At 44.5% G+C, this 14,456-nt stretch overlaps 2 protein-coding genes across 3 annotated transcripts in view; one reads left to right on the plus strand and one right to left on the minus strand.

Moving 5' to 3' along the window:
* The window catches only part of L3MBTL2 (L3MBTL histone methyl-lysine binding protein 2), a 336,131-nt gene extending 322,746 nt beyond the window's left edge, over nt 1–13,385 (minus strand). For both annotated transcript variants that reach the window (XR_011022081.1, XM_068240208.1), the window contains exon 1: nt 13,317–13,385. The gene's annotated coding sequence lies outside the window, so the exon portion shown is untranslated. The remainder of the gene's footprint in view (nt 1–13,316) is intronic.
* Nucleotides 13,386–13,431: 46 nt separating this feature from the next.
* Nucleotides 13,432–14,456, plus strand: part of RBX1 (ring-box 1) — a 43,948-nt gene continuing 42,923 nt past the window's right edge. The window contains exon 1 of the mRNA XM_068242675.1: nt 13,432–13,625. Coding sequence (XP_068098776.1) covers nt 13,548–13,625 — 78 coding nt within the window. The 5' untranslated portion in view covers nt 13,432–13,547. The remainder of the gene's footprint in view (nt 13,626–14,456) is intronic.

Genomic DNA, 14,456 nt, shown 5'->3' on the forward strand with positions numbered 1-14,456 from the left:
CTTTTTTAACCCTTAGGATACACTAATAAACCTCTGGAATCTCAAGAGGCCACTATGTCCTTTCAGACCATGCTAAACTTTGCATTTTCTCAAAAAAAATTAAAAAAAAAACCCAGCTCATATCTGTGAGTTTGCAGCTTCTCAGTCTAATCTGATCTGTAGGACATGCTGAGCCTTGTGGTTCCACAACAATGGGGTCCACAAATAACAAGGAACACGTTACCAATCCGATGATTGGTAGAGGAATCAACCCCAAAAACACTGACGGAAAAATTGTGGTTGATCGGTACCATTAATGATGCCCAATACGTATAAATGTCTAGCTCTGGACATGTGTGAAAAATATGTCTATTTCACCCGCACTGTGAACCAGATTTGTGTACTGCAAATAAAGTTTTGTTTTTTTTAATAAGCAAACAAAAAGCACTGTAATAGCACATTGAAACCAACCAAAAAACAGTTTTTCCTGGTTTTGACTTTGCAGGTTCACTTTAAGACAGATGGTGCATATCTTAAAGCAAGAGTCTTATGGAGGCTCAGTGTTTTCCCCAGGGCTCCATCTGACTAATTTTGGTAAGCACCCGGCTGACATCGGCTCGTTTCCTCCTTCTCCTATGCTGTAAGCAGAGCGTACACGGCTCTGCATTCCCCCTGTTGCGCCCCACCCGGCTACTTTTTCATGCCACCCGGCAGGAAAAAAATTCTGGGGAGAACACTGTATTTCTATGATTCTCTAAATTTAAACTAAAATCAAAATCTTATGACATTCCAGCTTCTTTATGTAATGTTCGATGTATGCCTTAGATTGCAGTCTATGTCATTTGTATGAATCTCCTTGTAAACCTCCTTGGATAATTATATATGTCCCTTGTTTTGTGACATAATGGCCCAGGTTTTGGGGGTGATGGGTGGCGGGGTGGGGAAATGTTCTCTTTTTATGTTAATTTATCAAAACTTCAATAAAAATTGTCTTTGTAAAATTTATATATATATATATATATATATATATATATATATATATATATATATATATATATATATATATATATATATATATATATATATATATATATATATATATATATATATATATATATATATATATATACCGTATTTTTCGGACTATAAGACGCTCCGGACCATAAGACGCACCTAGGTTTAGAGGGCAAAAAACAGGGAAAAAAATTACCGGTATTCTAAACTTGGTGCGTCCATGGTGCAGGGGCATCTTATAGACCTTCTCCCCCCCAATTATTATGTTCCCCTTGTGCCCTCCTTGTACCTCTTCTGTCCCCTGTATCCCTTTGTTCAGTGTCCCCCTGTGTTCTCATTCCCCATCCTATGCCTTGTCTCTGTCCCCATGTACCCATCCATGTCTGCCTCCCTGTGTCTGTTCCCCTGTGTCTTTTGCCCCCCTTTGTCCTTGTCCCTCCTGTCCTCCAAAGTCCCCCTTCCTTTGCCTTGTCTCTGTCCCTGGTGTGCTTCTCAATGTTTGCCTCACTTTGTTCCCCTGAATCTTCTGTCTCCCTGCATCCTCCTCTCTTCTATCCTCATTGTCCTGCCGGCCTTCCTATGCCCATCTCTGTCCATGTCTTTCTCCATGTGTCTTCCGTCCTCATGTGTTGTGTCGTGTCCCTCCTGTCCTCGATGTCCTGTAGCCCTTCCTATGCCATCTCTTTACCGATGCGCATGTCTTCAGTCCTCCCGTGTCCTCGTCCCTCCTGTCCTCATCCCTCCTGTCCGTGTCCCCCTTTCTATGCCATCCGATGCGCATACATGCCTAGCACCCGGGTGCTCACCTCTTATGCATCCCACTGCCGAAGCCATACGCATCCAGCAGCCACGTGCTTGTGTCCTGTCGTCCTTCCTATGCCATCTCTTTACCGATGCGCAAGTCTTCAGTCCTCCCGTGTCCTCCTCCCTCCTGTCCGTGTCCCCCTTTCTATGCCATCCGATGCCCATACACACATAGCAGCCGGGTGCTCACCTCTTATGCATCCCACTGCCGAAGCCATACGCATCCAGCAGCCGCGTGCTTGCGTCCGATGTAATGACAGAGCAAACCACCAATCAGGCGGGGGGCGCTGCTCCAGACCGCCAATCACAGCCCTCACTGCTCCCTGCTTTGTCCCGCCGGCGAGACTATCGCGTCCTATTAAATAGCGAGCAGGGAGCAGTGAGGGCTGTGATTGGCGGTCTGGGGCAGCGCCCCCCGCCTGATTGGTGGTTTGCTCTGTCATTACATCGGACGCAAGCACGCGGCTGCTGAATGCGTATGGCTTCGGCAGTGGGATGCATAAGAGGTGAGCACCCGGCTGCTATGTGTGTATGGGCATCGGATGGCATAGAAAGGGGGACACGGACAGGAGGGAGGAGGACACGGGAGGACTGAAGACATGCGCATCGGTAAAGAGATGGCATAGGAAGGACGACAGGACACAACACACGGGACTGAAGATACAGGGAGGCAGACATGGAGGGCACAGGGACAGAGACGGGCATAGAAAGGGGGACACGGACAATCAGACATCCAACATCAAAGGAATGGAGGGATGACTGAAGACCCCGAGGAAGTGAGGCAGAAAAGGAGGAGCACACAGGGATACACTGATGGAGGACACAGGGGAACAGACACGGCACATTCGGACTATAAGACGCACTGACTTTTTCGGCCAAATTTTAGAGGAGAAAAAGTGCGTCTTATAGTCCGAAAAATACGGTATATATATTATAAAATTCTGACAAAATCTAACTAATCATTATACTTACCAGGGGCTTCCTTCAGCCCCCTTTAGTCTTTAGGCTCCCTCTCCGTCGTCCCAGGCCATTCCGATTGTCGGCTGGCTGGCCCTTCCGTTCTTCCAGTCCTGCTACACTGCACATGCGCCAACTGAATTGTGATGGGGATGCGTGCGTGACCAAGCCGCGCTTGCACTGTAAAGCATGCAGCATTGACTGGAGGAAAAGTTTGGGCTGGCCAGCTGATGATCAGAGTGGCCCAGGAGGAAAGTGAGGCAGCCAGCCTAAAGGGGGCTGAAGGAAGCCCCAGGTAACTATAAATCGTTAGTTAGATTTTGTCACAGGTACACTTTAATCCAATTGAAAGCTTGTGGACAAGCAAAAATCCACGAATTCTGAGAAACTTAAGCAATGATTATGAAAGACACTAAGTTACTTACCGGTAACGTCTTTTCCAGGAGTCGGAAGGACAGCAACCCAGATGAGAGATTACCCTTCCACCTACTATTGGACAGGAAGAGGTTAATCCACTATCACAGGCAGGGTGCCTATATATATCTGCCCCCACCAGACATACCTCAGAAATAACAAAGATGCCACATATACTGCTTCAAAAACCTTTATTAAATACAAATAACCCACTTAGGGCGGGTTGTAAGGGTGCTGTCCTTCCGACTCCTGGAAAAGACGTTACCGGTAAGTAACAGTGTCTTTCCTAGGATCGTCTCCAGGACAGCAACCCAGATGAGAATCAAAGATTACATATAATTAGGGAAGGATAACAGCATGAAGTACTCTCCTTCCAAAACTCAAGTCCATCTTAGAGTCGATATCCAGTTTGTAATGTCTTATAAAAGTATTTTTACTAGACCAAGTAGCTGCCCTGCAAATTTGGTCAATCGAAACTCCAGCCCTCTCCGCCCAAGAGGCGGAAACGGATCGAGTCGAGTGAGCTCTAATGACCCTAGGTACCTCCTTGCCCTGAGACTGGTATGCCAAAATGATAGCCTGTCTAATCCATCTAGCGATGGTAGCCTTAGAATACAATACAATACAATAACATTTCTATAGCGCTTTTCTCCCATAGGACTCAAAGCGCTTAGGCTCTCTCAGATTCAGTAGTTAGTAGGATGAAGTATTCACACAACAAAAGTTATATTTCTGCAAATGCCAGACTGAACAGGTGGGTTTTCAGTCTGGATTTAAACACATCCAGGGATGGGGCTGTCCTGATCTGTTGAGGTAAGGAGTTCCAAAACATAGGGGCAGCATGACAGAAGGCTCTGGGACCAAAAGTTTCCAAGTGGACTCTGGGTATGACTAGATTATTAGAACCTGTGGATCTGAGAATGCGGGGATTGCTACGCAGCTGTAACATATCTTTCAAGTATCCAGGGCCTAGATTATTCAGGGATTTAAATGTCAGTAGGCCGATCTTGAATAGGACCCTCCATTCTATAGGTAGCCAGTGAAGGGAATGCAGGACTGGCATTATGTGGCAGTGACGGGGTTGGTTGGTTAGCAGTCTGGCAGCAGTATTCTGTATCAGCTGTAGGCGGTACAAGACCTTTTTTGGAAGGCCAGTGTAGAGAGCATTGCAGTAGTCCAGTCGGGATGTGATGAAGGCGTGGACTAAGGTTGGCAGATCTTCTGGGGGTATGAGGTGCTTGATTTTTGCTATGTTCTTCAGGTGAAAATAGGATGATTTCACCACCGCAGAGATTTGAGTTCTGAAGTTTAAATCCCCATCAATTAGAACTCCCAGGCTACGCACATGATCAGAGCTGCGTAGATCCGTGCCTCCTATTCCCAGTGGTGAAGACTGCAAGTTAAGTTGTTTTGTTATCATGCTCTGCCCTCCAATCAGAAGGACTTCAGTTTTGTCTGCATTTAGTTTCAGCCAGTTGTCATTCATCCATTGCTGTAGTTCACGTAAGCAGGCGTTTATAGTTAGAGTTGGGTCTGTCACACCAGGCTTGAAGGAAAGATATAGTTGGGTGTCGTCTGCGTAGCAGTGGTATGTCAGGCCATGTTTTTGGATTAGTTTTCCCAATGGTAGCATGTAAATCGTGAAAAGCAGGGGAGAGAGGATTGAGCCCTGGGGCACCCCATACTTAAGTGTTACAGGGGTGGACAGGAAGGGCCCCATAGACACTTTGTGGGTTCTGCCACTCAAGAAGGATTGGAACCACTGAAGTACTATGCCATCAATGCCGCAGTATTCCTGTAGCCTGTTTATCAAGATGTCATGGTCAACTGTGTCAAAGGCTGCAGAAAGGTCTAGCAGTATGAGGATCGAGCACTCTCCTCTGTCTCTTGCCATGAGCAGGTGGTTGCATATTTGGATGAGGGCAGTTTCAGTGCTGTGGTGTTTCCTGAAGCCAGACTGGAATGGGTCATAACTGTTATTTTGTAGGATTCTGGCTTCTAGCTGGAGGTATACAGCTTTTTCAATTAGCTTGCCCAGAAAGGGGAGGTTAGAGACAGGTCTGTAGCTGGTCATTGCATCTGGGTCCAGGGAGGGTTTTTTGAGGAGAGGCCTGATGATTGCTTCCTTCAGTAAAGCAGGAAATATCCCTGATTGTAAGGAACAGTTAACAATTTTGAGGAATACCGGTACGAACAGGTCGGGGCAGTTCAACATGAACTGTGTTGGGCCAGGATCCAGGTCACAGGTAGTAAGGCGGACGTGAAGGAGGATGCTTGATGTGACTTCTTCATCAATTTCTTTGAAGTTTGACCAAGGTGTTACGTTGTCTCTGCTAATGGTCTTCGGCGCTATATTAGGCTCAGATGCTGTAAGTTGGATGGCGGACCTTATAGCGGAGACTTTGTCTGTGAAGAAATGGGCAAATTGGTCACAGAGGTCCTTTGAAGACTCGATATTAAGTTTTTGACATGCTGGGTTGCAGAGTTTTTCCACTGTGCGGAACAGTTGGGCTGGTTTGTTAACTGCATTTGCAATCTCTTGTGATAGAAAGGATGATTTTTTTCCCGTGATTACCTTTTGGTAGCTCTTCAAGTGGAAGATTAAGGCATGTTTGTCTTCTGGGGACTGAGATTTGCGCCACAGCCTCTCAAGTTTTCGGCCTTGTCTTTTCAGCTCTTTTATAGCGTTATCAAACCACTGTGCATGATGGTGTGGAGTAAGATATTTGGTGCGCAGAGGAGCAATGGTCTCAAAGGTGGAGGACACACATTTGTTGTATTTAAACACCAGAGTATCAGGGTCCAAGCTGGAGTCAGTCAATTCATCAAAGCTAAGGTTATCTCGGATATTTTGAGGTGTTAGCCCTTTTAAGCGGCGATATTTTATTTGATTCTTGACCTGGTGTTTGACGGCTGGTATTGAGAGGGAGAAGTGGATAGTGTGATGGTCTGACCAGGCAACAGGATTAATTTCCACATTGGCTATTGACAGCCCAGTATGGAATATAAGGTCCAGAGTGTGACCTTTCCTGTGAGTAGCAGAGCTGATTGATTGGAGGAAGCCCAGTTCATGTAAGGCACGAGGTAGCTCTTTTCCAAATTGTGAAGAGGAGTCGTCCACCCATGTATTGAAATCTCCAAGAACAATCCATCTGGGGTGTTCCAGTGTTAGGTTGCACAGGAGGTCTACAAGTTCCTCAAGGAAGTCTGAGTATTTTTCTGGTGGGCGGTAGATCAGCAATATGTTAATGTTTTCCTCAGCTGAAAGTTGCACCCCCAAGCATTCAAACGAGTTGGTAGGACCTACAGTAAGTGGTCTGATTAGAAGCCTGACTACCTCTATTAACAACTGAAAACAGAACAAATAAAGTCTGAGACTTCCTCCAGGGTTTGGTAACCTCCAGGTATTTGATAAGACAACGTCTAACATCAAGACAGTGCAACTGTCTTTCTTTATCATTAGATGGATTATTACAAAATGATGGCAAATATATCTCTTGAGACCTGTGGAAACAAGAACATACTTTAGGCAAAAAAGCTGCATCTAGGTTAAAGAGTTATTCTGTCCTCTGAAATGATACAGTAGGGTTCAGCAATGGACAAGGCCTGAATCATCCCCCACACGCCTTGCCGAGGAGATAGCCAGCAAGAATGCAGTCTTTAAAGTCAATAATTTCTCCGAAATCCCTCTAATGGTTCAAAAGGTGCATCCATGAGGGCTTGTAGAACCAGATTCAAATCCCAGGGAGGCACCTGGGTCCTGATCAAAGGTTTAATTCTGTGAACAGCTCTGAAGAAACGAATAAAAAACTCATCCTCCGCTAATTTCCTCTGTAAAAAAACACTGAGAGCAGAGGTTTTCACTTTTAGGGTACTCGCACTCAGTCCTTTTTTCAGGCCAGACTGCAAAAACTCTAACGCAGAATAGGATTCATCTCTGTTCTTACCATTCTCCCTACACCAGTTATTGTATACACGCCAAGCCTTAAGATAGATCTTTCTCGTAACCATCTTCCTGCTCAGTAACAAAGTCTCTGTCAGTTCTTTAGAAAACCCCTTACCTCTTAGGAGTTCGCCTTCAGCATCCAGGCTGATAGATGTAACATCTTTACCTGAGGGTGGCAGACTGGGCCTTGCGTCAACAAGTCCTGGCGATCTGGCAGCAAGATCGGTTCCGCTACAGCTAGCCTCCTCAGTAGTGAAAACCACGACCTCTTTGGCCAAAATGAAACGATCACTATCGCCACAGAACCGTCCCGGCTGATCTTGTTGAGAGTCCTGGAAATCAGATTAAAAGGAGGAAACACATACAGAAGAGGGAATCTCCAACTGAGCGAGAAGGCGTCCACTGCCCAAGGCTTGTCGTTCAGACACAGGGAGCAAAACATCTGACACTTGGCATTCTGTTTGCTTGCGAAAAGATCTATAGTCGGCATTCCCCAGATGGCCACTATCTCTAGAAAAACTTCCTGATTTAGGGACCAACTGTCCTGATTCAGTTCTGACCTGCTGAGATAGTCTGCCACTTGATTCAATGTACCTCTCAGATGTACTGTCTTTAACGATGCTAAGTTCCTTTCTGCCCATAGAAGGATCCTCTCTGCTCTCATCATGATGGACCTGCTCCTCGTCCCCCCTTGATGATTTAGGTAAGCTACAACCGTGCTGTTGTCTGATCTGATAGTTACGTGCTGAAATCTTATCTGATCCTGAAAGTGCAACAAGGCTTGTCTTACTGCCTCAAACGCCCTGATGTTGGAATGAGCTAGACTCAAGGTTCTGTTCCAAGCCCCCTGAACTGGTCAACTGTCCATGTGAACACCCCAGCCCAAACTGCTGGCATCTGAAGTGATGATCCTCTGGGTTGGAAAATCCCACAGGCAACCCGCTGTAAGCTGACCTGGCTCCGACCACCACTGAAGCAAAGTTTTTATGTAATATGGGATGAATACTTTCTTGTCCAGACTTTTGACCCCCTCGTTCCAAACCTGCAGAACCCAAAGTTGAAGCTGCCTGGAATGCAGTTGGCCCCACTGGACAGCCGGGAATGAGGATGTCATAAGTCCGAGTAAGGACATAGCGCCCCTTATGGAGATGGCAGAAGCTTCCTGAAAGGAGAAAACATTTGTTAGTAACAAGTCTTTCTTGGGTGAAGGTAGATAAACTCTCTGATCTACAGTATTAATATCAAAGCCTAAGAACAAAATAGACTGTGATGGCACAAAAGATGACTTTTTCCAGTTAATAATCCATCCCAGAGATTCCAGCAACTTCACTGAGGTCTGAACCCTGGTAGCAACTGCCATAGCGGAGTCTCCCCAAAAAAACAGGTCGTCAAGATAGGCAATGACTTGTACATCATTCAGTCTCAGATAGGCTAATACTTCAGTCATAACTTTAGTAAAAAGCCAGGGGGCAGAAGATAACCCGAAAAGTAATGCCGTAAACTGGTAATGCCTTACCTCTCCCTGATGACGAACTGCAAACCTCAGGTATACTTGTGAGTCCAGATGGATGGGTAGGTGCAAATAAGCATCTTGAAGGTCCAGTGAGACCATGAAGGAATTTCTCTGCAGTAGGCTCAGAACCGAGCGGATATTGTCCATTTTGAACTTTCTGTATTTGATGGACTTGTTGAGAAGTTTCAGATTGAGAATAAGCCTGTAATTGCCTGTTTGCTTCTGAACTAGAAATATTGGCGAGTAAAACCCCCTTCCTTCTTGGCAGCGAGGAACTTGCCTTATGACTCTTTTTTCTAAAAGATCTGATACTGCATCCTGTAGAGCTGAGGACATTGCTTGAGATGGAGGAAGAGACGTCAGAAAGAATCTGGTCGGAGGAACTTCTGTAAACTCCAGTCTGTATCCTTCCAGAATGATCTTTAGCAACCAATCGTTCTGGAACAGGGATTCCCAGTTTTTAAAGAAGTGTGCCAGTCTTCCTCCCACCGGAATCCTGGCGTCATTGCTTCTTTGGTTGATTAGCGGGATTATGCAAGAAGGAGGCGGAGGGCTTCCCTTTCTGATCCTTCTGTGATCTCCACTGCCTTCTATTAGACCTATAGCTTGTATCTTGACCTCCTGATGAACGAAAGGACCGTTTAAACCTAAACACTTTCTTTCTATCCGGGAAGTTCTTCTTGTTGTCTGCTGTTCTGTCCAGTGTCTCATCTAACTTGGTACCGAACAACAATGCCTCTTCACATGGCACCCCACACAATTTTACCTTTGATGATGTATCTCCATTCCATGTTCTGACCCATATTCCTCTATGTGCCGAGTTTGCTAAGGCCGCTGTTCTTGCCGTTAACCGAACAGAGTCATCTGCAGCATCACAAAGATAATTCACAGCGTGAAATATATTAGGAAACGACTTTAAAATAACTTCTCTTGAAGAACCCCCTGCTATATGCATCTCTAATTGCTCTAACCAGACCTTAAGGGATCTTGAAAAGGCAGTAGCTGCTATGCCCGGCAAGAAATAAAGAGTGGCAGACTCCCATGTTCTCCTAAGGAGATTATCCACTTTCTTGTCTAGAGGATCCTTCAATACACCAAAGTCCTCAAACTGCAGGGCTGATCTACGAGAAACTCTAGATAGGGCAGGGTCTAATTTTGGGACTGGACCCCAATATTTCTGGCCATCAGGTTTAAAGGGATATCTCCTACCCATAGACCTGGGCCAAAAAGCTCTCTTCTCAGGAAACTCCCATTCTTTTTTAATCATGTCCTTCAGGGAATTATGCACAGGAATGAAATTCTTCTTGCTTTCCGCTAGACTTATCATCTTATCTAATGTGGACAGATTATGCTCCTCCTCCTTAATATCCATAGTTGCGTACATGGCACTTAAAAGACTATCCATATTTTCGGTGGCGAAGGCAAATTTTGTACTTTAACTCCCTCCATAGGTTTTTCCTCTTCTTCATCGTCAGACATCTCCTCTAAAGAAGAAATTTCACCCTCAGAAAGTTCCACATCAGAATTTTCAGTATTATGGGTTCTCCTAGCAGGCTGCAGTGTTTGCAATGGCTGAACAGACACTATCGGGGACACTGCAACTCGCATGGGTCCTGAAATTCTATTCGGAGATCCCTGTGCAGGATTCATTGCAACAGAGGTACTGGGTGCAGTAGAAGTAGAAGGATAAACAGGGGCCCCCTTAAATGATTGTAAAGTTGATGCCACTTCTGATTTCATCCAGCCCATAAGATCCTTGAATACAGCAGGGTATTCTTCTTTAACCATCTGCTGGATACAAAATTGACATAGAGGCCTACTAGAAGCCTGAGGCACTTTAGCTGTACACAAAACACATTTCCTTTTATCTTTCTTCTGCTCCCCTGATGCAGACAAAGATGCAGTAGAAGTAGCAGCAGAATCACTGGAAGGGCGAGCCTGACTCTGACTACCCTTTCTGGGTTCCTTCCCCTTGGCAGCCTTGTCAGTTTTATCAACTTTTGGCTGGAAAATAATAAGAGAAAGGAACTAATGAAGCCACCGTTCAACATCATCCTCATAAAGAAAAATATACCTATCTACTACACAAGCTCAAACATCACAGCACATACCACTGCCCCAGCGTCCAGTGCGCTCTCTGTTGTCTCCATGCTGGCTTTCAACAAATAATCCAGCTAAAGGAGATGCTTAAAAAGGACCTGGGACGTGCGCATACAAAAGAGTTCCCTCCTGGAAACCATTACTAACCTTAAGGTTCCTATAGTATGCGCATTTCATCCCAGCAGCCTCCGGCACTTAAAGAAAACCTGAACTGAAAATGAAAAGTCAAAATAAACATACACAAGTCATACTTACCTCCCGTGTAGTCTACTCCTCAATTTCTTTCTCCTCCCCTGCGTCCTGTTTGTCCACTGTGATCAAGGGAATTATCCGTCCTCCATTTTGAAAATGGCCATTACCCCATAACAGCTTCCTGGTCAGTACACTAATAAACTAACATTGCCCACTTGAGCCATAGGGAAACAGACATTACTTGGCACATCAGTCGTCCTCTCAGCTATAACTGACAGCAACTGATAAATAACTGACAGCAACTGATTTACTTCAGTACTGACAAAATGTTGTCAGAACTGGAAGGGAACATTGTCAGAAGAAAATGGTGAGCTTCTGAGAGGAACTGATGGCAAGGTAACTATGTAATGTTCATTTGAAGTTACCTCATGTGTTTATTTTAAATATTTTTACTCAGTACAGGTTCCCTTTAAGGGGTTAATCCTCTTCCCCTCATGGCCACGCTAACACAGCTTTCGGCAAGGCAGGGGGCGTGTCGTCAGACCTTCAGCTGACTACCTCACATGCTGCCGCCCCCTGCCGCCGCTCGCGAATCACAGCCGGCTTCCGGGTCACCTGACCACCAAGGGAACCTTGCCGACGTCATCCGGAGTCATCTGACTCCTGCAGCCAATCGCAGCCCGCCCTGCCCGCGCGTCTACGCGTTCAAAGCGGCTGGAAACAGTCACAATCTGTAAGGACAGGGAGACGGCCGCTTTCCCCAGCTGATCCCTCTGGCCAGCATACCCGGAAGACCCCCGCTCCAGGACCCTGCCATCTGGCGTCAGCCCTCCGGAAAAAACATGACCTCCTCCGTCCGTGGACAGGAATAAAACTGAGGTATGTCTGGTGGGGGCAGATATATATAGGTACCCTGCCTGTGATAGTGGATTAACCTCTTCCTGTCCAATAGTAGGTGGAAGGGTAATCTCTCATCTGGGTTGCTGTCCTGGAGACGACCCTGGGAAAGAATGGGTTGCCATCAGTCAGGATTGGCCCTGAAGTTGATAGACAGCATGCCAAAGCAATTGCAGTGGTCTTGAAAAAGCATGGCTGTGGAGTCAGAGTTGGAACAATTTTGAGTACCTGGAGTCGAAGTTGGAGCCGGTGGTTTCATAAACTGAGGAGTCGGATGATTCTTGGACCAAATCCACAGCCCTGGTAAGTATTGGACTAAGGAGTCGAGGAGTCAGACTTGGGTGCCCCATAGGCGCTAATGCAAATATCGGCTATTAGGCACCCAAAGTAGAAAATTGGGTTTGCAATCATTGTTTTTATAGTTTTTGAAATGTATTGTCTTGAAAATTATACCATTATAGTTTTTGACATTTTTAATGTTTTGTATTTACAAATTATTCATTTTTGAAAATTATTTTTAAATTTATCATTTTGAACATTATAAGGTTAGGAAGGGTTTTTTTTATGGTTAGGCATCAGGAAGGGGTATTTTAGGGTTAGGCATCAAGAATGGGGTTTATAGGGTTAGGTGTCATGAAGGTAGGTTCTGGGGTTAGACATCAAGAAGGGAGGTTTTAAGGTTAGGTGTCAGGAAGGGGGGTTTTAGGGTTACGCATTGAAGGGGGGAGGGTTCTGTATGAGAGTAGGGTTAGGTTAAGTTGTAGTAAAATATCATATATACCAATATTTTGTTGAGACAATTTACACTATTTATACCTTAAAAACAAAGAATATCGGTAGATATTAACAATATCTTTCCCTTGTGTCCCTTTTTCGTGTATTCAAGGAGAGGAGGTAGTTTAGTGTAAAGGGCCATTTTGCACTGTGATCGCAATTGTAACAATGCGGTCATGATCCCTGTAAAGTGTATGGTGTGAAAATGAGCAGGAAGAAAATTTGAATTGGCCTTACGCAAACCACCACAATTACTATGTCATTTTCCTACGCACTTCTACATGAGCACAAGAAACACAGAATCGACAATTGTAAGCAGACAAATCGTGTCACAAATGCATTGCATTAATGGGTCTGTTCTCTTGTAATTTACAGAACCTTGGGCTTTGTAATTCGCAAACATCGCATTCAGATCAAAAATCGTTGCCAGTGGGAAACAGAGGGCAGGGGAAAGGTGTTCCGCAGATACAATATTCGGACAAAATCACATTTTTATGCACTACACATTGGCTGCCTACCCCTCTGATATGCACCAGATTTTGCTACCCAGGAGGCATGCAAGGAGTAAGGGACCTTACTTAGGGATGCTTAACACTATAGACTTTGTTAATACCACATCTTATTATCCTTCCATAAATAAGTTCACAAAGATTCACAACAACATCCTTGCTGCTCCTTATAAAAATGGCAAATTAAGCAGTACACGGAAAGTGCTTTCAGACTCACCGCATAGTACGATTATCTGAGCAGATCCCGCCTGTGTCTACGAATAAACTACCCAATCCATGAAGGAACATAACGGAAGTCGTCACGGAGCAGTAAAGGAAATGCGTGCAGGTTACGCAGGCGCAGTAAAGACGGAAGTGCTTGGAGTACATGCTGTGTAGTGGTTGGGAGCTTACTGTGAATTGAAAATAAATCACTCCTTAATAACGTTATATTGCTATTGAAGTTGTAATGGCTGCTGCGATGGACGTAGATGCTCCAAGTGGTACTAACAATAGTGCCGGTAAAAAGAGATTTGAAGTAAAAAAGGTAGGCAAATGATGCGAGGCTGTTGTCTGTATGGCTGCGTGTTAAGGTTGCCGCTGATACTGCATAGAAATGACATTTGATCTTGGATCTTCTCATAGTCTAATTGCAAGTATGACTATATTCATCAGTACTGCGTAGCAATAAAATGACATAGGTTGTATTTACCTTGTAAATAATAAATCGAGCTCGATCTCCATGTTGAGAGTAAACTGTACGTTTACTTAGGAAAAACAACCTTCATCTGAAGTATCAAAGTATTCTAAAGTAAATATCTATATTGAATAATTATTCGTTTCAATAACTACCACTGCTAGGATTGTTTTTAAGTTCACGGTAGATATGTATTACCTTGTCAACCAATTGTTTATCCCCTGCAGAAAAACACATTTTATTACCTAAGTTCATGCGAAAACCCATCCTCTGGCTAACGCTTATCTCCTCCTGTCTGCCTGATACATATCTCCCAACTTTTTGAGACAAGAAACAAGAGACACTTAAAGGGAACCTGAAGCGAGTAATATTATTTAAAATAAACATATGATGTAGCTTAAAATGCTTATTACATACTTACCGTCAGTTCCTCTAAGAAGCTCACCATTTTCTTCTTACAGTGATCCCTTCCAGTTTTGACAATATTTTGTATAGGTAGAAAAAAAAAATTCTACCTATATAATTTGTTTGGCTAACACGGTACAGAAACTTTTTTGCTACTGACAATATTTTGTCAAAACTGAAATATACCAGTTGCTGTCAGTTGTATATCAGCAGATGTCAGTTACAACTGAATGTGCAAGGTAATGTCCATGTTTCCCTATGGCTCAAGTGGATGAT

The sequence above is a fragment of the Hyperolius riggenbachi genome, chromosome 6 (assembly GCF_040937935.1).
Source record: "Hyperolius riggenbachi isolate aHypRig1 chromosome 6, aHypRig1.pri, whole genome shotgun sequence".
Taxonomy (NCBI): Eukaryota; Metazoa; Chordata; class Amphibia; order Anura; family Hyperoliidae; genus Hyperolius; species Hyperolius riggenbachi.